The 24,890-nt window shown below is 43.0% G+C and overlaps 1 protein-coding gene across 2 annotated transcripts; it reads right to left on the bottom strand.

Moving 5' to 3' along the window:
* Nucleotides 1–146: 146 nt before the first annotated feature.
* COG4 (component of oligomeric golgi complex 4) lies at nt 147–24,720 on the bottom strand. Of its 2 annotated transcripts, none has more exons than XM_090259965.1 (19): nt 24,549–24,720; nt 22,839–22,921; nt 21,999–22,113; nt 20,135–20,309; nt 18,578–18,771; nt 17,109–17,214; nt 16,433–16,590; nt 15,726–15,781; nt 13,640–13,773; nt 11,785–11,903; nt 11,057–11,223; nt 10,070–10,235; nt 5,820–5,882; nt 3,259–3,375; nt 2,561–2,653; nt 1,647–1,730; nt 1,320–1,421; nt 933–1,061; nt 147–713 (listed from the first exon to the last, which is right to left on the bottom strand). In XM_090259965.1, exons 1-19 carry the CDS (start codon nt 24,705–24,707, stop codon nt 579–581), a joined length of 2,355 nt encoding a protein of 784 aa, XP_090116091.1. In that variant the 5' UTR covers nt 24,708–24,720; the 3' UTR covers nt 147–578. The 2 variants fall into 2 exon arrangements, with proteins under 2 accessions (XP_090116091.1, XP_090116092.1); XM_090259966.1 differs by having other exon boundaries at nt 24,574–24,592.
* Between the last annotated feature and the right edge of the window lie 170 nt (nt 24,721–24,890).

The following is a 24,890-nucleotide window of genomic DNA, read 5'->3' as shown; positions in this document are numbered from 1 at the left end:
GGTCCTGGCAGGAGCTGTGTGCTGCTGCTCTGGGTGTGGGAGGAGGCCGAGGCTTCAGGCTTTTGCTTTCACATTTTTAGTTCAACTGCTTAGACCTGCCTTGCCCTGTAGTGCCCAGCCCTCCCTGAAAACAGCACACCGGCAGCTCTCCAGGGAGTCTCTTTAATCAAGGTGGTCCTAAATATCACATCCTCTTCTTGGGGTAAACCTAATGCCCTAGGTTCCCAGATGCACCCAAATCCTTTAGGGCCAGCAGGGAGGCAGTCTGTTTGGTGCAGTGTCCAGGGACAAGAGCATGACCACCATGCATAAGGCTGGCCTGAGTTGACTTTCCCACCTCATTAGGAGTCCAGGGGGACCCACCTCTTGGTGCGGAGAGGCTGCTCCCAAAGGACCACCCAGCAAGGCTGAGTGCAGAGTGGAGTTAGTCAACACCTTATTTCCATGCTGCCAACGGGGGAGCCGTCTGGGCTGTTAGAACTCTCCCCATGCCAGATAGCCTTGCTCAACTCCTTGGCTATGGCCACTTAGGGAGTGGGTGCTAAAGTGTGACGGGCCAGGTGGGCTCACCCTGGCAGCTACAGGCGCAGCCTCTTGATGTCCTCGCTGCGGAAGTCTGTGCGCAGAGCTAGCACCTGGCGTACTTCAGCAGGGGTGAGGCGCCATGTCAATGGGCCAGAGTTGGCACCCCAGTAATCTAGAATCTCAGTCACCTGTGGGAAGAACAGAGACAAGTCAGCAAGGAGGGGACTATCTTGAGGGAAGGCCTTGGGCTCCACCAAATTCAGAGCAGTGATCTCTAGGAAGAAGATTCCTGGCAGGGCTGGGCTACTGGCATTTTGAGGGAGTGGCTGGGGTCCAAATTTGGTCTATGCTTCTCATCTCTCTTCCCAGACACCTGTCCCTGGCTAGGCAGTGGGGGCCCCACGTACTCGCTCCAGATTGAGGATTGTAGCCATCTGGGAAAGCCGGGCAAACTTGTCTCGGATGGTCCAGGTGGTCACTGTAGTAAGGTAGGCAATGAGTGACCTCAGCTCCTTGTCAAACTGCAGACCGCCCAGCTGCAAGGAACACAAACTTAGTCACTGTTCAAGGATGGCCCTCTGGCCAATCAGAGCTGGCCCCCAGTTTCCCTTAGTGCTGAGCTGCAAGGCCATCAGAGCTTTAGGTGGTTGCAGTTGGCTCTAAGGCCTCAGAAGCCAGCTAGGACTGGGCCTAGATATGCAGAGCCTGGGATTAGCAAATAGGGGATACAAGGATAGGATTTATCTTCCGCAGAGGAGAAACACAGCTGGGGACCTGTGCTCCCTTGACCTTACCCGGTTGAAGGTGGACTTCAGCACCACTCTCTCCAATTCAACTGCCACAAAGCTGGTCATGAGGCTGGTCAGACTGTCATAGATGACTGGAGACAGGCTGGCCTACACACAGAGGCAGACATCAGTGGGAGTCCCACCTACCCCTCTGCCTATACAGGAGTCTTTGGGGGATAGGGATGGTTACATGAGGCCATCAGAGAGTGTTTCTACAGGCTGGACTTGGAAGGGCTTTCAGGGTTCCCAGCAGGAGTGTGATGAGGAGCCGCAGGCTGTTGGTTTGGGCAAAGTGGATAATTCCATAAGCTGGTCACTAAAGCTTCTGCTCACCTTGAACTCTGCCATTTGCTGCTCCAGGTTAAGGATGAACTGTTGTACCCAAGGGTCATTGGCCTCATAGTCATTGAATTCTTCCTATTGTTAGGAAGCAAGATGGGTCACTGGGGGACTCCTCCAAGAACCATTCACCCCCATCCCGCTTCCACCCCTCTAACAGAAGGGGTCCTTCATCCCCTGCAGCTTCTGACTCATCCACCGTAACACCAGCTTGGACACCCCAGCTGGCAGTGACTGCTGCTGCTTCTGCATCACACTTCCCATTGGCAAATGGCCCTGGGCTATAGCCATGGCCTGCATAGTATGGGAAAGCTCCTGGCATTTACTCACTCTTGAAGCTCATGTTCTACAGGAGGTTTAAAAAAATAAAAAGGCTAAGTCAATGATAGGGCAGAAAGAGCCTCAATAAAAGAGGATATGTCAGGCCAAGGCAACCTTCCTTTAAATGTTTTTCTGAACCTTCTGACTGCAGGAACAACCCATTTCCTGGGAGGAACCTAGGCCAAGAGGGCGAGGGAAATGAGTCTTCGAAGTATGGAAGGACAAGTCCGTTTAGACCAGCAATTTTCAGCCTTTTTCATCTCATGTCATAAACTAATTACTAAAATTCTGTGGCACATCAAAAAATTCACTATTTGCCAATCTGACAAAAAAAATTAGGTAAAATTTTGATTCATTTATATCAGATGGCTATTGTTATGTTAGCTGTTGTCATTTTTTTATTTGACAATCTGAGGGAAAAGAGGTCAGTGCCCCCGACTAAATAGACAGGTCTTGCATGTTTTAAAAATTCTTGCAGCACAGCGGTTGAAAATCACTGGTTTAGACAATTCCATTGCCCTCCAGCTGGGGGCTAGGGGAACAAGGGGGTAATCCCAGGCTTGATGGCTGCCTGTGGTCAGGCTGACCTCCTCGATGTTGTGGGAAACAGAGAGAAAGGTGTTGATCCAAGGCTGCACCTGTGGCTTGACTGCTGTGTTGTTTAGCTCCGTCAGCCCTTCCTGTGAAGGACAAGGTGGAGACGCATCAGACCCACAGGACACATGCCCCCATCCCTTTCCATTCTCCTGCTCCATCCCCTGACTGCCAAGGCATTCTTCCAGATCTGAGACAATGTGCAGGCCCCCTCTGAAGTGTAACAGATAATGCTGATAAAAGAAGCCAAGAACAACCGGTTCCTTTCCAGGTCTGTGCCAATTCAGGTCCAGGTCAGAGATAAGGCCTAGAGGTTGGTGTGTATACTCTCAAAGAACAGATTTCTGAGTGCCTGGTACTGGCAGCCCCTGTGACTAAGGCCAAACAGCAGGTCTGAAAAATCACGTGGTTCCATTTCCTCAGAGCACCTTTCTGAGGGCTCTTGACACAGTGGAGCCAAGTGGAGATTCTAGAGGACCAGAATGCTAGCCTGTCAACATGACAACTACACTGCTGAAAAACCAATGGGGCCTTTAGTCTCAAGGGACTTGCACAGTTTCAGTGGCTTGCATGCTACTCCCTCACCCCTCCTCTGTTTCTTTATACACATAGCCCACGGTAAGCCAGTAACGGTCTCCTCAGAGCCACACACAGGCACAGGATTAAACCCGTTGTTGAACCTGGGGCTTACCTGCAAGAGGTCTCGAAATTTGCTGGACACGGCAGCCAAGTCAGAAAGGCAGCTGTCAAACTTGGCCTGGGCTTGCTCCCCTCCAATGCCCTGGCTGAACAGCTTGGTGCAGTCACTCTAGGGAAGAACAGCCAGTTTTCAGGCTTCGGAGCATGGGCGACAGGACTGTGGGGAGGGCAGCAACATGCAACCAGCCATTTCTCCTACTCTGGCCTTCTCTGAGAACAGCTAAGGCTGATCCTAGGCAAGAGCCCTGGGTTTCAGAAACCTGTATTATATCCTGGTGGTTAACCACTTGGCTCCCACTTCCCCCTGTATAATCTGGGGGTACCAGTGTCAAGGATGTGAATAAGAAACACAAATACCAGACATCTTTTAGAGCCAGACATTCTTAGGTTCAAATCTTGGCTCAGACACCTATTAGCTGAGTGACCTTGGTGAAGTGATTTCAAGTTTCTGAACTTCAGTTTCACTATATATAAAATAAGAACACAAATTCCCAATTGCTTAGTGGTTGTGAGAGTTAAAAGAAATGATGCACAAAGTGTTTAGCCCAGTGCCTTGCACACAGTAGGCACTAAGGACATGCTAGTTATTGTTGACAGTTTCTGATTTTTAAATACTGCAGTCTGGCAGCCCAAGGCAGAGTCATGATCACAGATAAAATTGAACTGCTCAGTGTGTGCCAGACCCTATTCTAAGCATTTTATTTTTATTAACTAAAGTATCTATCTTATGAAGGATGAGGAAACTGGGACACAGAGAAGTTAATAACCTAAAGCCACATAGCAGTAAGTTGTGGAGCTGGGATTCAAGGCGGGGATTCTGGCTCTCTAGAGCGCCTGTTCCTAATCCCCACACCACACCCAGCTGTACAGAACTCTCTAGGGGGAGCTGCTTGAAGCTCACCATGTTTGGGTTGCTAGCTACCCACATTTCTTGTAGTTTCCTTAGCAAGTCTGTGCAGCTTTGGCTATAGCAGGAACAGCACTGTGGGAGAGGAGCAAAGGGTTGATCTAGCAGGCAGAGGTCCTCCATTCCTACAGCAGCTCCAGTCTTTAATATCTTTAGCTGTTTAACCTCATCTGTAAAATGGACATCATGCCACCTGACCACATGGGTTGCTGATGTATTAAGAACACATGTGAATTTAGGGGAATGATTTAGGGGAATTGTCTTTAGCTCTTTGCTATTCTTATTTCTTTTATTGGCTAATTTTACCAGCCCAGTTCTGAATTCCTAACATTTCCTAAAAATCCAACAGACTAAGTTAGGGGGACAACTGTAATTGAAAAACCAAAAAAAAAAAAAATAAAAAAAAAAAAAAATCCAACAGACTAAGTTAAAAGTGAAGTCAGATATATAATCTAAGATACCATAACTTAAAAACAGTGATGACAGTCACCTTGTTGAATACATACAATGTGACAGACACTATGCTATTGGTACTTTGTATCACTCTCATGTTACTCCACTCTAGGGTCGTTAATGGGGTAACTTCCTAATGGAGCCAGTTTACAGTACTACTGTCCACTGCCACCTGCCTGTTCTCTCTGAGCTCCCTCAGAAACCGGGTCAGCGACTGGGCCATCTCCCCCGTGTGCTGGCCCCCAGCCTCCTCAGCCTGCCGAGCCCTACAGCTGACACTCGCCCCCAGTCTGCACGTCGAGCCCTGTGCCTCTGCAGCAAAGCAGCCTCCTCAGTACAAGTATCACCAGGGGGTAGGACCCTGGCCTCCCTCCTTTCCCAGAGGCAGAGTTGGGTCCCTTGTCTTTTAATACTTAAAGTGATTGCTCCATGACGTTATTTGTAACTATTAATACAATTTATTACCACTGCATCCCACTCATGTACCAGGGGCTTTATATTATCTTGTTCAATTCTCACAATTGCCCTATGTGGCAGAGATCGTTCTCCCTGTTTTACAAATGAGGAAACTGAGGTTCAGGGATGTTACAGAAGTTGCCTCAGGCTATACAACTGGTCAGTGGTCAAGTGGAGATTTGGACTCAGGGGTATCTGACTTGTAAGTGTAAACAATTTTCACTATACTATGCAGCATCCCTTAAAAAAATGGTTAACAGCAACCAGCTTTGTACAAGGTTTGGTGATCCCATCTCATCTTAATCTTACATTTATATAGGGCTTTATTATTTTTATAGTGTTTACAGTGTTTTCAACCCTGTTTTTTTCATTATGCCACCCAACAAACCCAAAGTAGGGTGGAAATCTGCACCTCATTTCATAGATGAGAAAACCAAAGCTTTGAGGGTTAAGGGACTTGCCCAAGGTCACATGCTAAGTATGTGCTGGAAGATCTAATCTGAATTCTGATCTCTCAAATCTTGGACCAGAGCTCTTCATAATGATCGAGATGCCTTGTTACCCCTTGATTCATTAGTCAAGACACTAGTGAATCCCCTCCAGTGCTCTGAAGGAGAGCTGGCTCAATGCTAGTGAATGCCACAGTCCCCACCAGGATAAGTGTACAGGCTCCCTCTCAAAATGGGGCCAGGGAAGGCTGCAGTGGCTAAAAGCTGACAGGGAATTTTCCTCTGTACCTCCAGGGTCTTCTTCAGAGTAGAGATGTTTTCACTGCAGATTTCCACGTTGTTCAGAGTCACCTGGGAAATGAGGACAAAAGAATGTGACTTCTTGCTTGTACCCACTCCAGCACCAGAATGGTTGACAGCCGCACTCCTGAGACTCAGAGGAGGGCTAAGGAAGGCCTACAGCACTGTCATCAGGCAGGGTGCTCGGGTCTTGGGTTGGGCAGAATAGTGAACCAGGCTCACCCTCTCTCCTGTGCCAGACACCAAGGCAGCAAAGCCAACCTGACCTCAGAAGTAGTGACCCAAGGTTTCAGGTCTTTTTTCTTCATGTTCTGGCACACAGGTCTGGGAGAAATCCTGAGGCTTCAAACCTCCATGTCCAGGTCAGTGATGCCAAGGCTGACACACATTAAAGAAATCCTTCCTGAGAGCTTGGCACCCAGGAGGCATTTTTCTCATCCAAATACCCTCTGCAAAACAAGCATTATCAAGCCAGCTCATAGACAGGATCAAAACTTCTCTGAAGGTGAAATGATTCACCAAAGTCAGTCAAGAATTAATTCAGCAAATATTTACCTAGCACCTACTACCTGCCAGGCACTGTTCTAGGCACCAGAAGAGAAGGCAATTAACAAAACAGACACAACTCACCCCTCATAGAATTTACATTCCAGAAGGGAAGTCTGATAATACATATATGTATTTTATAACGCCAGGTAGTGATAAACACTGTGAATAAAAATAAAAGTATGGTAATGAGATAGAAACTCAGAGTGACAGGCCACGAAGCTAGGGTCAGGTTTAGAACTCAGGTCTCCCCACTCTAGGGCAAGCGTTCCTTCTCTCATATTTCAGTGGACTTTTAAGCTAGGTGCAGAAATACCAATCATAAAAAGCATCATGGCCATTTTGAGGAAAGAAAAACATTTTGGTCTGAGGCATTCAAGGAAAGCTCCATGGCAGGGTTGTTAACAGAGCTGAATTTGAAAGGCTGGAACAGCCTTGGCTGGGTAGCTCAGTTGGTTAGAACATCATCCCAATTTGCCAAGGTTGTGAGTTTGATCCCTGGTCAGAGCACATACAAGAATCAACCAATGAGTGCATCAATAAGTGGAACAACAAATTGATGTTTCTTTCTCTCTCTCTCCCTTCCTCTAAAATCAATTTAAAAAAATAAAAGGCTGAAACATAACTCTGACAGATGACAGTGAGTCCATTGCTCTACCCTCATGAGTCTCTCTCTAGCCCACTGTCCAGTTCAATATTTTCTTAATGATACTTTGGATGACCTGATCATGTTTGTTTCTTGCCTGCTTTTCCCACTAGAATGACAGCTCCCTGAAGGCAAGGATCTAGTCTGTCTTCTTTACCGCTGTCTCTAGTAGAGCACTGTTCAACAGAACTTTCTTGATGACTAAAGTATTCTAAGTCTGAACTGTCTACTATGGTAGTCTAGCCATGTACAGCTATTAAGTACTAGAAATGTGGCTAATGCAATAACAGGAAATAGATTTTAAAATTTAAACTTAGCCACTTGTGGCTAGTAGCCATCATATTGAGCAGTGTAGCTCTAGAACCAAGAACAGTGCCTGAAGTTTCTCAATAAATATTTGGTGAATGAATGCGATATGGAGAAGGAATGACATAATCAAATGCAGAGTGGCAGAAAACTCCAAAAGATATTCAAGCATCAGCAGTCAGTGCACAGACAAGAGAAGGAAAATGGTAAGAGGTGGAGCTACAGAGGTGGGTGAAGTCAGACTGGAACTTGGCTGCTATGCTGTCTTGTGGACAATGGGGTGACACTGAGGATTATTTAAAGTAGGTGAATGCCACATGAACACAGCCATGGGTTAGAAGTACTTAACCTAGAGGCTGTCTGAGAGGGTCATCCAGCCTCTTAACTGGTGGGCTGGTGGCAATGACCAGGAAGGCGGAGGTGATGTCCGGAGAAGCCAATTTTCAAGAGATGAGTCAGGAGCTTCAGGATTTCAGGGTAAAATAAGAATCCCAGAACCCCGAGGGGTTGAGATTAGGAAGTCCCTCTTGTCCCCTAAGAATGCTTCCCTTATCAGTGTCCTGCAGCCATGCTGAAAGGTCATGCTGCTGACGGTGCTAAGGCTGCTTCCGTTGTGGACAGATAAGACTTAAGGCCTTTCATTAGCATGGCACAACACAAGGCTGCTAACATCAGCTTCTAGGGAATTAACTGCACTGTCATGACAACTCAAGGGTGAAAATGACAATACAAATGTTTCTACCGCATTGAAGGGCACCAAGAATAATGTCATGAGGAGAAAATGGATTTGGGTTCAAAGGGTATTGATTTCAAAATTTCCTTGTACCGACAGCCCTTGTAAGCAAGGACTCGATGGGCTTATCCCGGCTCATTGTGAATGATATGTCAGCACTGATGGGGAAGTCATCCTGACAATCAAATGAATCAAGGTGACATAAGAAATAGGCCCTGTGGTGGGAATGATGACATTTTAAGTGCCTGGAATCAGAAAAGCTAGAAACCTGCTGTCAAGCATTCAGCAACACCTTTCTTTCCTTTTACACTCAACCAAGGACATTTTTTCATCGCTCTGAGAGAGGAAAGGAGAGGGAGAAACATCAATAGCAGAAATATCGATTGGTTGCCTTCTCATATATGTTTCAATTGGGGATCGAACCTGCCATCTGGGTATGTGCCCCGAGGAGGAATCAAACCCACGACCCTTGGGTGAACAGGATGATGCGCCAATCAGCTGAGCCACACTGGCCAGGGCAGCATCGCTTTTCTTACTTGCCTAATCTTTTAAGCCCTCAAACTATGAAACTGTCTGAATGAGAACAGCCAATGCATGAACCCACAGGCATTAGCCTAATGGGGACCTGTGGAGCCAAGTGGTGGAAAATAGTACCAGAGTGTCAAGGGGGCCTTGAACAAACCAACAAACAAAGACATCTAGCTTTATTGTGGTAGGTTGCAAGAAGTCATTCTGAGCAGAGAAGTGAAGGAATGAAAAGTTCTGAAAAAAGGAAATGGAATGTAAACAGAATGAAAAATTTAAGTCCATCCATTATCATAGGAAGCTGGCCAGATATTTTGGCAAAGTTCTCCAAAGGCATCATACTCAGAAGCAACAGTTTCTTAGAGCTGATACTCTTCTGGCAACAACCATGACACTGTAGATCAATAGAACCCATGTCCAGAGAAAACATTTTCAATGACTGGAAGAGCGTGGCGCTGCCTGTAGAGCCTCCATGTTGGAAATGAGGGTTTCCTTATACTGCGGGTTTCCTTGTACAGAGACAGGGTAGATATTAGCATGTTCAGGTTTCTGTCTGATTAAGCAACTGCTCTGAACTCTTTTGGGAGTTAAGAATCTGAAAAGCTAATGACCCTGCTTCCAGAAAAAAAATACACACATATACACTTTTGCATCCAACCCTATGGTGTTCAGAGACCCCATCTGTGTACTGATTGAGAGCTCTGCTGTTGTATGTTTCCTTCAGCCTCTGACCCTCAGGAGCCAAGGATACTAGAGTCTGGCCAACATAAGGGTGAAGCAGACGACCTCTGACAGTGCTGTTGCCATTCATGCCCAGACTGCATGTGCTAGAGAGGCCTGAATGTGAGCTCAGGATTCATCTGTGTTCTTTTTGGCTCATCACAAACTAGCTGTTATCTTGTAAAAATCCTTTCATCCTTCTATGCTTCTCCTGTGCCAGCTGTCACACAACTGGGAAGACTCGCTGCTTCATCACATCTGTCATTCTGGGTAGCTAAGGGCTTTAATAAGGTCACATTTCTGAGAAAGTTGAAAGCCTAAGAAGTGTGCTAGAAAAGCAGTCCTGGTAGGCTTAAAGGATTGGCACCCCACCCGTGCTGGAGGACTGTCCTCAGAGGAGCCATCTGGAGGCCTGGCATAGATAGTCCAGCTGTTTCTGTGGCAGATACAAGCCAAGCTTTGTACTCGGCGGAGCCCCTGAACAGCTGGTAGTGCTGTTGGGGATGAACACTCCAGAAATCTGAGATACCCAGAACTCCAGGCAAGGAATAGTGCCTGTCTTGGCTCAGGCTACTCAGAAATACATCCCTGAGTAAAAAATGGTTTCAGAACCTTCTAGAAGGAGCCTTCTTTAAAGGAGTTTTCCTTCTACACAGACACCAGAAGAAAAGTTTCCAGCTGAAGGCTATACTATAGCTTAGGGGTCATAGTTTAACCTCTTGAAATTAACCAACCCAGCTCCCTGTTAGTGGGGCTACCTACCAAGAAGGACAGCTTGGCCTCATCGGTGCTCTCAATGCCTTTTGTATCAAACTTGCCCTGCTGGAGACTGCTGTGCATGATGTTCACGGCACTTGTCACCCCACGCTGGATGTCCTGTAACGTGGTGGCTGGGAAGCCCATCCGCAGCTTGTTACACAGAACGTCCCTAGGGGGCAGAAAGGCATATGGGGATTGAAGGGGATTGACAGTGCTCAATCTGGCCTCTGAGACAGAGGACCAGAGGGCCCCTACCCTGATCCAGCAGCACAAGTTGCTCTTTTGTGGGGATAACCAATCCTTGAGATGACCGTAGGAGACCTTGAGCAGCCAGGGTACAAGAGAGACCAACACCCCTCGAGGCCACTGATGACGAGCACACAGGGAAGAATAGCTAATTCTTGACTTCCTATGAGGCTTTCAGTTATTTTCACTGCGCTCCAACAAACTCAGTAGTACAGCTTAATGAGAGGCAGTGCTGAGGAAGAGTTGGGAGAATGGGTTTTGAGACAGTTCAGGACTCAAGTCCATATTCCACCACATATGAGATGTGGTATCTTTGACAAGGTATGGAATCTCCTTAAGCCCCAGTTTCCTCCTCTATAAAACAGAGCTAATAGTTCCTACCTCACAGGTTGTTATTAGGACTAAATAAGAGCAGGCAAACAGCATAGTGCCTGGCCTGTAGCAATCACTATGATTATTAGTATTGTAACTACTGCCTTCATCTGAACTGCCTGTTTCTTCGTAGATCTGAGGGCCAATGACCCCTCCAATCTAGTCCAGGGAACAGAGACTTGGCCCATAAGATATCTGGCTGCTGTACAGCTGCCTGGAGCCAAGGATGTTGTGCGATAGATAAGGGGTTATATTCTCTATAGAACTGAACTATTATCATAAGGAAAAAAGGAAGAAACAAATGGGCCTCAGTAATCAATCACAATTAGGACCATCCTGCCTCCTAGAAATGAGAAAGAGTGCCAACCATACCTGAAGTCAGACTCCAGTTCCGTGGTGGCGAGGTTGATCATGGCACAGAGACAGTCAATGCTGGAGCTGGACAGAGCCCGCCCAATGCACTTTTTAACAATGTAGAAGACGTCGTCCACCATGCTGGATGTCAGCTGGCCCTTCTCATAGGTGTCCAGAGCCACAGCCTACCCAAAAGGCAGAGCACCCAGTAAGGGCCCCAGTTCCTCATGTCACTGTTTGAGATGGTTCTGGAATAGGCTCTGGCTCTGTTTCCTTTTCTATACTATGTCCATATTTTTCCCCACATGGTTTATTCTGGTCACAGCTGGGTGTGGATCCTCCTTATTAAAATACCTCAGTTCCCTATTGATCACTATGTTAAGAAATTAAGTATTTAGGGCCTTTGCTTTGAGGACAACTATTACCTGGGATGTAAGACATCAGGAGAGGCCCTTCTTCTCTGAGACTCCTCACCCACACACCTCAAGGGAGACAGGAACAAGTATTCTCCCTGAGGAGCTGAGGTGTTCTTTTTTGATTCTTGGGAACGAAGTCCCACCTAGATCTACGAAGAGCAAGATGATGCCAAAGTGTAACAACTAACCATACAAAGTGGTGCCACTCAGTCTGCATGCATGGGTATTCTCAAAGCAGGACCCAGAAACGTGGCAAGCCTGGCCATTTCCTTCAGCTTGGCTTCTTGGACAGAAAGTCCCCATTTCTAAGGGATGTGTGCTCTGGCCTACCTTATTCACAGTTTCCCTCATGAAATACTCCTCCATGGTAATATATAAGCCAATTAGCTCCTGCATGGTGCAGCTCAATAGGCAGTTATTGAGGAGTTTGTCCAGACACTTCTGGTGCTCTAGGAGACAACCAAGAAAGAATACTTTTGTTCTTCAAGGGAAATAGATCAATCTTCTTCATTTTTTCAGCTTCCTTTCTAATCTTTATTTCAAATTTGTACATAATTTACATGGTTATAATCATAGCATAGATATAATTTTGTATTGTGCTTTAAAAATTATATCATAGGCCCTGGCTGCTGTGGCTCAGTGGACTGAGCGTCGGCCTGCGAGCGAAGTGTCGCTGGTTCGATTCCCAGTCAGAGCACATGACTAGGTTGCAAGTCAGGTCCCCAGTTGGGGGTGCGAGTGAGAGGCAACCACACAGTGATGTTTCTCTCCCTCTTTCTCCTTTCCCCTCTCTCTAAAAATAAATAAATAAATAATAAATAAAATTATAAAAAAATACATAAAAATTATATCATAAATATTCTCAGTGTTTCTACATAGCCTTTTTCTTCTTTTAGCTTATTTTTCATTTCAATGATATTTTATTAGGTAGAGAGTCTACATTTAAAAAAAACTCTTCTCCTGTATTTAGACACCTGGGTTATTTTCAAATGTTTTGCCATTATTAGAGATAGCTAGAAATCAAAGTAATTGGAGATTATAGTTAACATTTCTATACAAAGAACTTTTAACTTATTTTTCATTATTTCCTTAGAATTAATAAGAGTCAAAAGATATAAGTTCTGGGGCAAGGTATTAAATACATTGGATATAATAATTTCATTCTCTAAACCAGTGAATTTCTTGTGATGATGAAAAATTCTACATCTGTGATATCTAATATGGTAGCTACTACTGAGCAACTGAAATGTGGCTAACGTGACTAAGGATATGAATTTTTTATTTTATTTCATTTTAATTAAATTTAAATTGTTAACATGTGACTGTGGCTACTATATTGGACAACACAGCTCTGAACAGTCAGTTATAGTTGGTCTCAAGTCTCCAGTTTGGGGAATTCTGTAATACTTGCCCAGCAGCAATTAAATGTTCTTAAAAACCTGAAGAGTAAATTTATCAATAAAATAGCACCATGGTACACTTTTTTTCAATGTATTTATCTCGTCAAAAATTGTGACTGGGAGAACTGAGAGACTAAGGGAGAGGGTGAACAACTCTTTATACTATATACTCTTTTCGTATATTCTTTATACTATTTACTCTTTTCTCAATATGATAGCTCAATACTACATTGAGGTGTAATTTACAGACTATAAAATTAATCCATTGTATGTATTTAATTCAATGATTTTTTTATTTTATTTTTTTTTAGCAACTATGTTTTGCAACAGTTGCTACAATCCAGTTTGGAATATTTCTATATCACTCCCAGAAGTTCCCTCATGAAGTTATGTATGAATATTCATCCATTCATCCTTCCATCCTCCCTCTTTCCCTCCTTTCCTCCCTCTCTCACTCCCCGCCCCCCAGGCCCCCTCTATTATCACTTGCTCAAATACCAGTTCCTAAACCAAAGCTGGTAAGGAAAAGAGCAGAGAAAAATGATATAACGATTCTGGGCACTGGCGTTCCGCCTCTGTAGAATAATTAGATGGCTTCAAAGGCCCAGTCCAATTCCTAAATATGGTTAAGTCTGGATTTTCTTGTGGGAGTCAATTTGCCCAAAGACCCCCCCAGATCCTAATAAGCCCCAGTTATTTCCTTATTAAGAGGTCTGTGGCTTAACTATGAAATGACAGTGCCAACCATGCCCCAGCCCTCCTGGTGAATATGAGAAATGCTTTACCTTGCTTTACTTCTTCTGAGGCCATGGAGTCTCCCACCTCAAAATCAGAGCTGATCCTCTTCCTGAGGAAGCTTAAGTACAACTCACTGCGGGCATTCATCAGGGTGACCTCAGTCAAGATGGGGTCCAGTTCCCTGAGACACACAGAGCAGAAAAAATAGGCAGGAGGACACTGGATTCCCTCAGATATAAAAGCATAGTCCCAAACACCCCCTCCCCACTGGGACCAGAAGGTCTCCTGCCACGTGGTCAGCCTGGCTCTGCCAACCCAGTGATAATCAGAGACAGCTGTCAACCACATACTCCACTTACGTGTTTCACCCAAATCACTCACCCCCTAAAATCCTGCCAGGGCTCAGTAAGAGATTGGGAGGTGTGTTTTTGTTAGCAGTTTGAGTAACAATTATCTATGCCTCACGTAAAATAAAACACACTTCCCCAACCTCTTATTTAGCTGTGATGAGATTTCGGGGACATACAATTAAACTGTCCCATACCCAGTCATAGCCAAAACAATCTTAAAAAAACCAAAACAAAACAAACAACAACAACAAAAACTAAGTTGGAGGACCCACACTTCCCAATTTCAAAACTTACTGCAGCAATCAAGACATTGTGGTACTAAGGGCAGATCTATGGAGTCACTGAGAGCACAGAAATCTCCAAATTTATGGTCAACTGATTTCCAAGGAGCGTGTTAAGACAATTCAATAGGAAAGGAATAGTTTTTTCAATAAATTGTGCTAGGATAATTGATATGTACATTAAAAAAAGTGAGGTTGAACCTCTACTTCTATTCAAATACACAAATTGACTTGTTTTTCACACTGAAGTCCAAGAGACCTTTTCAAAACATAAATCTGGTCATATCATAATGAAGATTTCCATACCTCTTAGGGTACAAGACCTGGAATGGCCTAACTCTAATAACCTCTTCAGAGTCCTCGCATACTAGGTTCTCCCCAGCTCTGCACTTCATCTACACTGGCTTTCTTTCATTTTTTCAAACATGGGGCTTTTTGCACACATATTCCCTGCTCTACCTGGAACACTCTTTACCTCTTATTCCTACTTACTATTCTTAAGGTCTCAGATCTAAGGTCAGTTCCTCAGGAATTTTTCCTTGAACTTCATCTGCTTCCGTTATATCCCTTTATTACACATTCTCCTGCACCCTGCACTTAGTGTATCACAGTGGTTAACAGCATGAACTCTAGAGTCAGACTGCTTGGATTCTCTTCTTGGCTCTGCCACTTTCTAGCTGTATGATTTGGGCAAGTCACTCAACCTCTCTAGGCTTTGGCTTCCTCGTCTGTAAAAAATGCTATGGATTAGTGATCCTCAGCTGAGGGTGATTTTACCCCCCCAGGGAAAATGCGGCAGTGTCTGGAGACAGTTTTGGTTGTCATGACTGGAGGCTGTTACCAGCATCTAGTGGGTCAAGGTCAGGGATGCTAAATAGCCTACTATGCACAGCATAGTCCTCCATGACAAAGAATTACCAGCCTAAATGCCCAAAGTACAGAGGATGAGGAAACCTAGATTAAATGATGTAATATGTAAGTGCTTAGAACAATGTCTAGCATATAGTAAACACTCTAGGCCAGAGATACCACAAAGAAAGGATCAGGTATGTTTTGATCACCTTGCTTGCTGCTCTATTCCCAGTGCCAAGGGCCAGTGCCTGCCACGTAATGTGTACTCAGTAAAAATTTGCTGATTGAATAAATACATTTTTATAATGTTTGGATTTTCTTTTAACAAGCATATATTATTTTTATTAGAAAAATTAAAAGCTTAAAATGTTAGGATAGTAGTTACCATTGGGGGAGGGAGAGGAGGAGAATCACTTTGGGGACTTCAAAAATATTGGTAATGATCCATTATTGTTTACAAACCACATGTTATATATATGTATATATATGTTATATATGCTTTTGTTTGTATGATATATTCCATTAAAGAAAACCAAGAGTCATAGATAAAATATTTTTAAAACATAGATCACATTGTACCAGAGTAGTCTCTGAATGATACATGATTGCCAATTCAAACACCTCTGGGCTGAAGAAAAAAGGATTATTACCTTGGTTCTATTTTTTCTGTGGCAGAATTTCTCAAGTTGTTCTGGACATGCCGGAACTGCAAAACACCAAAAAAGAGAACGGTCTTCCCCTCCTGCCTCTATCTGCCTTTTGCTGGTCACTCCAAAGTTCTGGCATACGAGAATCTTTAGGCTTAGTTTGCTTAACAGGCAAACCAAAAGGAGGCTTTCAGGATGATGAGCCAAAGACTTACTTTTGATTTAGATGGTAACGCTCACCTCCATTATTGCTTTTTTTTAAGTGAAGCTAATGGTGTTCCAACGCACTACTGTCTATATTCTATGGGACTACTATTTTTAAATCTTGCTCTTTACTTTCTCTGCTCAAAGGAATGGAGAAATAAAGTTCTGAAAAAGCAAATGTTACCTTTAGCACTTATGGGAATTAAGAAGAAATATGAGATGTATTACTTGATCTTTACAGATAAAATTCTCATGATATCACCAGAAAGCACAGTTGTACATTCTGTGATTGAGAACTGTTTTAATGTTTCTGTTGTGTTCCTTTCAGGAAGCCCTTTCTAGTTCCTTCTCACTCTTATACTCTTAACACCTCAAGACTCGATGGACAAGATACAGGTCAATTTGCATTTGGCATTTATTTTTCTTCTGTCTGCATCTTTTTTCTTTTCCCTCTAGTTTGTTCCATTCGATGTCCCCAGTTACGCCACTTCTAAACCACTGCTCACCTGCTGGTGGTAGTTCCTCTGCTTGATGAACTTGTCTACTACTTTCTCCACCTGTCTGTCACATTCCACTTGCAGGTACTTTATCAGGGTGTAAAGTCTCCCTGGCCCATAATAGGTTTCCACTATTGGTTGGTGAGTTTCCACAATGCGGGCAATCCCTAGATGGAAGAAAGTGAGAGGGTTGAATTCCAAATATTCTTCCCACAAAATATACTCCTTTCTTCTAGTCAAGGCTAACCCAGGGTCTAACTCAACCCCTTCTGGTTGTTTCACCTCCCAAAATGAGTACAAATGGTTCTTGTCAGTGCTAGAAGCTGCTAAGCAAAATTGTCTGTTAAATATGCTCCTTGCCTGGTATACCAGCAAGCATTTCCTAAGTTATATTGATAGTTTCTATAGGAACATCTTTAAAAATCAGCATCACTCTCTTCCTGGTAATGTATTTTATTGTTAAATTTATTCTTAGAGTCTGGTCTTGAGAGCTAGGGAGGATCAGACTAATCTCTGCTAATCTGATATTGAATTGGGAAGTAAATTCTCCAATAAACCAGTATCCAGTAAATTTTTAAGGGTTAAATTAAAGGCATCAGGCCAGTGGGGAGAGAAAAAAAGCTAAGATGCAAGTGTTAGATAGAATAATGTCTGAAGTCTCCCTAGAGTGGAGAAAGAGGCTTGCCTTCAAATAGGAGAGTGAGTGTATCTGCAAAGATGATTGCAGCTCTTCGATCACTCATATCCGTCCCGAGTACCAACAGCAGATTCTCCTCAGCTTTACTGGCCACCTGAAAAAAAAAATCCACATATATTTCTCAGACCAAAGGCTAGCCTCAGTTTTCCAAAAAGATTTCCTATTGCCTTTCTTTTTCCCGTATTTCCCCTGACTCCTAAAAGCTTAGGCAGCACAGAGGAAGTTCCCTTGAAAGCTCTGGGTTCTCTAAGCTTCAGGCAAGACAAGGAACTTGAACACAGTGGTAGTAGCTGTTTTTCCACTCAGAGGTATAAATAATGCTTTTCTTCTCTTTGAAAATATGTACTGCCATTAGCCAAGGGAGACAGTCCCCAATTCCAATAATTGTGTTACAGTGTAATTCAAAGTTATCGTTAATGGTGTTCTATTAAACAGGACAAGGAATCTGGCACTGCTGAAGGGGCTTTTAAAGGATTAAAAGTAGAAGCCATTTTGAGGTTCCAGATGGCAAAGTACTGATTTAAAAAAGGTACCACAGAGCAGCTGTATTTTATTTCTAATTAATTATTTTTTTTTAGAATGGGTAAAACACAAACACTTAAATGTTCAAAAGGAACAAAGGAGAGTTTGGTGACATGTGGTTCTTCCTCCTATGTATGTCTCTTGGTCTCCTAATTCCCATTTTCAGAGGTGATTATTGTTAACCCTTCCAAAAATATCCCATGCCTACACAAGCATACATCTTTATTGCCATGCCATTCATTTTAAACAGGAATGGTAGCATACTGTTTTTTAACTTCCACAAACCACATACATTAGAGCAAAAACTGTCAGCACATCTGGAACTGTCTTATTTTTATTAATGGCAGATTAGAGTTCCATGACAGAGAATTTGGGGGGAGGGGCAGGATGCACTCTAACATAGTTTTAAAAAACGACAACCTTCTGTATACATGCCTGCTGGAATTTGCTTCTCTCTATCCAGGGTAGGGGAAGAGTGCTAAGACTTTAACAGGGGCCTGCTTCTTTTTCAGAATTTAACCTCAAGTGACCTATCCTGCTTCGTATCACCATGAGACTCAATCCTGGTTATAAAATCTTAAAACCACTAACAACTCCAAATGCTTTTTTAAAAGTCAGTTCCTGACTGACAGCTTGAAGAAAATGAGTCAGCTGGTCAGAGAATTTGCATTTTAATTTTCCTTTACGTTTACTTGGTCTGTTGGAAGTAAGCATGTATCAGCAGATGTCTAGGCCATGCCTGGTACACAGTAGACTGGCAAGAGATAAATGTTAAATCAATGCATGCATCCAGTCCTGCCAAGCAATAGCAAGAGCAGGAAAGGGGAGTCAAATCCAGAGGCGAGAACGTATCCACAGACACTGGGTCTACTCAGTGCTCCAATCTGTAGGTAGAGAACTGTACCATTATCCTACCAAGCAATCAGGGGTCATACCTGCTTGCAAAGGTATTCTGAGAATTTGCTTAATCCCTCCTCGTGCAAACCCAGTAGTGGAAAGATCTTGAAGAAGCGCTCCACCTGGGGCAGATCCCTTTCCTCAGTGGCAATAGCAAATTTCTCTGTTACAATGGTTCTGAGACGCTGTTCAGCTTCTTGCAGCAATTTCAGGTTGGCATCAATCATGCTCCCTGTGAATGGGGAGAAAGTGAAAATTAATGCCACTTAGCCTGTGCACCACTTTTCATTAAAAAATATATATGTATTAAGTATTTATTGTGTGCAAGGGACTGTACTAGCAATACGTATGATTAAAACAACTATCGTCACAAAAGTTAAAATTGAAAGAGATAAACTTTGTGCACAAATAACTATAATAAAATTCAGTAACGAAAGGTATCATAATAAAGGTGCCCACAACTCATATTTCTGGTTGAAGTAATCAGAAAGGGCTTCCTAAAGAAGGTGACATCCCATCTTTCAGGATGGGCAGGATTTTGAACCCTGGCTGGTGTGGCTCAGTGGACTGAGCAGTAGTAGCCTGCGAACCAAAAGGTCACTGGTTCCATTTCTGGTCAGGGTACATGCCTGGGCTGCAGGCCAGGTCCCCGGGTGGGGGTGTGCGAGAGGCAACTGATCGATGATGTTTCTCTCGCACATGGATGTTTCTCTCTTTCTCCCTCCCTTCGCCCTCTCTAAAAATAATAAAATCTTAAAAAAATAAAAGATGGGCAGGGTTTTGATACCTGAACAGGAGGAATATACATTTCAGGCAAAGGGAATGAAATAAGCAAAGGAATATAAACAGAAAGATATAAAGAGTACTGGCACAGTATTTTAAGTAGTAATGTAGTTATGTGAGGACTTTCAATTGTGTGGGAGGTTGGAACCTCTAACCTCCACATTGTTCAAGGGTCCACTATATATGGCCTGGCATTTGGAGCTCAATAAATATTTGCACAAAGAATGAATGCATGAGTGAACAGCATGAAATAAGGCTTGAAACAAACAAGGCTAAAAGGGTGAGTTGAGATTATGGAAAGCCCAGAAAACAAGGTTGAGAATTTAATTTTCTAAGAAGGTAATATGGGCAAGTGGAAAGAACCCACTGGCTAGAGAACAGGAGATCTGGATTCAGTTTCTTCTTCCATAAAACAGGAATAACAACACTGCTCTGGGATGGTGTAGGCCCCATATAGGGTCTACTGCCAGACAAGGACATTTCCTAACAACAAAAGCCCTTCTTGGCCTGATTGGTGTGACTTCGTTCGTTATGCGTTGCCTGGCAAAGTGAAAGGTCACCAGTTTGATTCCCAGTCAGGGCACATGCCCGGGTTGCGGGTTTGGTTCCTGGTCAGGGTATGTATGAATGGCAATAGACTGATGTTTCTCTCCCTCTCTTCCTCCCTCCCTTCCCTTTTCTCTAAAAATAAATAAAACTTTTATTAAAAAAACAAACAAAAAACACAAATACCCTTCTCTTGGTTGAGTGTGCCTGCTTCAGATTACAGATGCTTGTAACTCAACTAGAAATCAACAGTTTGGGATGCTGACCTTCTTTGCCCTGTCGGCTGAGCTCAATGACTGACTTGTCCAGGCACAAGTAGCGGTGAATGTGGGCCGCAGCCTGCTCATAATCTTCATTCTTCAAAGCAGTCTGAACTCCATCCATGCAGAACTTCAGGTCCAAGATATCATCAGCTCTCTGAATAGCTTGATAGAGGCGGTTCTGCAAAAAGACTTGGTGCTCAGAAACAATGTCCTATTCTATCAAAACATCTCCTCAGAAGGTAGGGAGATTCAGGTTAACCCTATGTCCTTTTCAGCCCTCATTGGTGCGCTAAAAAACGCAACCACTCACAAAACTGTTGTTAATGACCAAGACCACTAACAAGTATCATGCAATTTATGTGACCAGATCATTCAACTAATGGAAGCAAGAACAGGGATTATCCATATTTATGTTTGGCATATATCGTTAAATTTATAATAGAATCAGAATGTATTTGACATTTAAAAAAAAAATAAACATTTTTCTTTCTTTTTTTTTTTTGAGTTCCGGCTAAGAAAGAATTCAGAGCCAAGACTCAAACTGTAAGAAAAGTTTATTTAGAAAGCCACAGAGGTAGAAGTGTGTGGTAGAAAAATGGGCTCAGAAAACAAGTTATAGAAGCAAAAGAAGGGGCCTTTGGAGCTGAGGAGAGGGAAGGGTAAAGGTAATGCACCTTGAGTAGGGAAGAGGAGGGGGTGGGACGTGCGCATGCTCCCAAGAGGGAGAGCTCCTGTATTTGACATTTTAGAAGTGGGACATTGTAAACCAAGTTAGAAGGTAAATGAAATATGTGAAAAATATTTTTCTTTTATAATAGGCAAGATATAACCTTTAATATGCGAGTTGGTGGCTGTGTGGCTTAGTTTTGTGGTTATTTTTGCAAAATCTGAACAAATAGATCAGAAAAAGTTATGCTATTTCACAGGCAAACCAAGGCTGGGAGTGACTTGTTGAAGAGCCCAGACTTTGTGCTATTCTGTTCAATACAGTAGCCACTAACCACATGTGACTATTGAGAACCTGAAATGTGGATAGTCCCAATTAAGGTGGATATGCATAAAATACACACTAGATTTAAAAAATTTAGTACCAAAATGAAAATAAAATATTTGATTAATACCATTTTATAGTAAGTATATATGTAAATGATATCTTGAATATAATGAGTTAAAGCATATTTTTAAATTTTTACCTATTTTACTTTTAAAAAAATGGCACTAGACAATTTAAAAGTACATATGTTGTTGGTATGAAATGTCTTCCAAACTGAATGATTTTTATTTCATTTCCTTGCCTCATTGTCCTGGCTAGAACCTCCAGTATGATGGTGAAAAGAAGCAGCAAGAGCTGACATCCTTGTTTTGTTCCTAATCTCAGTGGTAAAGCAACCCGTCTTTTACCAGTAAGTATGATGCTGTCTGTTGGTTTTTCACAGACGTCCTTCATCAGGTTGAGGAAGCTCCTTTCTATTCCAAGTTTGCTGAGTGTTCTTTATAAGGGGTATTAAATTTTGTAAAATACTTTGTCTATGAGAGGATCACATGATTTTTTGTCCTTTATGCTACTGACATAGTATATTAGATTGATTTTCATATGTGAAACCAACTCTGTATTACTGGGATAAATCCCACTTGTTCATAGTATAGTCCTTTTTATCTGTTGCTGGATTCAGTTTGTTAGTGTTGTTGAAAATTTCTATTGTCTATATTCATAACAGCAATTGGTCTGAAGTTTTCTTATGATATCTTCATCTGGTTTTGGTATCTCCTGTTAGATTTCTATTGGACATTGCTGCTCTAATTTCTAATGTGGTGGCTTTTCTACTGCCCTCTATTAACTCAAACATCAACATCATAATGGCATTACCTTGGCCAGGTCAAGCTGACGAACTTTGCTGGACACATTCTCAGCTAGGCTGCAGGTAAAGGTGATCATTCCAGCTAGCTGTTTTGCATCACCTTCAATCAACTGCAGGTTGGGACTGGAGATACACATCGTCAGCACACATATATCCACAGGGGCAGAGGGTAGGAGTAAGAGATGGAAATGTTTTTGCAGATGGAGACTACATCTTCTACTTCTTTTGTACCTCCCCAAATTCTTAGCTGAAAACACTCTATTAACAGCTTTTCTTCCCCAAGAATGTTTTACTGTAAACTCAGGCCTATGCTTAACAAAAAATGAATTTCTATAACTACTAAAGATACTGCTAAACAGCCACTGCCAAAGAATTAGAGAACAGATTCTCTGAATTGTTTTTTTTTTCCTCCCAATTGTTAAGTGAGCATAAAATGCACTAACCAACAATCCGAGAGGATGATGAGATCATAGAGCAATTTGTATGACTAGCAAATACACAAAATCTGTAAAAACAGTGGTTCTCAAATTTGAGCCACACACTAGAACCTCTTGGTACGCTTATTAAAATACAGATTCCTGAGACCCATCCCCAGAGTTTCTGATTCAGTAGGTTTGGGTTGAGGCTCTAGAATTTGCATTTCTAACAAGTTTCAAAGCAGTGTTGGTAATGTTGGTACTGCTGGTCAAGGTCCCTTTGAAAGCCACTTAACTGTACCCTTAGGTCTTCACTTGACCTTGAAGAAATGCTCTTCTATGCTTCACACTCAATTGGTATTTTATAACAGAAAGACAGAAGTTTGGAAAAATAACTTATCCAGTAGAGAGTGGTGAGGTGAGCAGACTCACCCCATTCGATGGAGAGTGACCATTTTACTTTCAATGGTGTTTTGCTGTTCCAAAAGTGCATCCAGCTCTCTTTCCACCACTTTCTGAAACACACACAACATCCTGTCATCAGAATGGTCAGAGGAACTCTAAGAGTTATCTAACCCAGCCACTTAGCTGAAGGGTGAATACCATTTCAAATATCTTCTTTCCTTCCACCAAGCTCCCTCAGGACAGTAACAAACAGTTTTTGCACTTATCACACTGCATAACGATTATTATGTGTATCGTATTTCATCTACCAGATGGACTCCACCAAGAGAGAAAATAAACCTTTATTCTATATCATCAGCATAGTGCCTAATACAGGAATGCCTTTAAAATATAATAACTAAACAAATGAAACCTCCGAAGTGACAGTTACAGAAAGTCTCTCCATAGTTTATAATTCTCAGCCATTTACTGCATTACCTCAATTAATGTAACCTTCTTATGCTTAAGTTTTTTAGCTGTAAAATAGGGATAGTAATAGATACCTCATAAGACTGCTGTGTGAACCAAACAAGATAACAAATATAAAGTGTTTAACGTAGTATGTGACTTATGGTTCAGTAACAGCCATTAGTATCAGCTATACAATTTAATTTGAATAGTCCAATAGGATCCAGATGGAAACTTCACTTGGCAGTCATCATCTACAAATATAGAATATTGTTCTGTATGTAAGATTGACTTATTTCCCTCCAAAGTATCGATCAACTCAATGAATGCAAGCTTAGGAATACTCAGTCAAGAGTACTGAATTTTATAAAGCACATCTTGCTGAAAAACGTATCAGAAACTGCTAGAGCTGGTGCAAGTTAATACTTGAAAATATTCAAAGTGTCAATGATCCCCCCGCCCCCAGGCTGAACTGCCCTTGGTGCTCAACCTTATTTAAATGTTTGGTTTCAGGAAGCAGCTACTAAACCTCTAGATCAGGACTTAGGTTTTTTATTCTTTTGACTGAGAAGGAACCCAAATGACATTTAGAAATGTCTGGACAGCATCAGGTTGTTATAGAAAAGTGAAGGAGGCGGAAGGGAGTTAAAACGTTAGGAGCTGAAAGGAATCCTTGAGAATAGAGTCCCCTTGTCTGACATAACGTCAGGAGTTCAAGAGATGAAGTGACTTGTCCAAGATCAGGCAGTTGTGCCTGAGTCTTAAAACCTCAAGCTTTTACAAAGCTCTGCATTTAACCGAGACGCTAAAATTACACCCCCAAATCATTCCCTACAAAAGGAAGTTTTAAAAGGCTTCACCTTTATTTGCTATGACTGCTGGCTTAAACGAGATAACGGGGTGAAAGCATTTCATAATTTTTAAACTGCTAAGCCAATGCAAAACAGCCTTTATTCTTAATTTGAGAACCAGGAGAACTGACTTATACTCTCAATCTAACTTCACTCCCGTAGAGAGCAGGAAAATTCACTAAGGGCAAGAGAAATCAATGGGGTGGGGGTGGGGACCGTCCAGATAACAGGGAAAACAAGCTTGGAGGCAGAGAAGAGGGGAGATGGCAGATCCCAAGAAGCCCTCTCAACTACACTCCCCAAGTACACTCTTGCTTCTCGAGTAAGTGCTTTTTGTTTCCCTCGGCTGGGAGACAGATTCCCACAACCCGGATTTCCCTGTTGGCGGTTCCTAGGCCCACTGCCTCTGGCTGCTTCTGGAAAAACTGAGCCCTCCCACCTCCTCGCCGCAGAGCCGTTCGTACACAGCTTCCAGCTCCTGCAGCTCGGTCAGGGAGCGAATGAGCTCGGTGGAGATTTCGGAGCAGCGACCTCCTCCCACTCCCTCAGGCGGTGGAGGCTTCTGAAGGGAATTGAGGTCCGCCATCTTAATTCCCATCCGTGTTTCCGGCCCCGCGAGGCCCCCTCCTCGATGGCGCGCGGGTCTGTGCGGCTGCCCACAGAAGTGCCCGATGAACTCATTTTTTAAATGTCCACTTTTAAAAGTCTACTCATTTTCTAATCTTCTAGGAAAAGTGACAGTCATTAGGTATGTTTGAATAATTTTCAATGCGGGGTGGCT

The sequence above is a fragment of the Furipterus horrens genome, unplaced genomic scaffold (assembly GCF_987537825.1).
Source record: "Furipterus horrens unplaced genomic scaffold, mFurHor1.1.pri manual_scaffold_13, whole genome shotgun sequence".
In the NCBI taxonomy this organism is placed as follows: domain Eukaryota; kingdom Metazoa; phylum Chordata; class Mammalia; order Chiroptera; family Furipteridae; genus Furipterus; species Furipterus horrens.
This window is presented reverse-complemented; position numbering and strand designations above follow the sequence as displayed.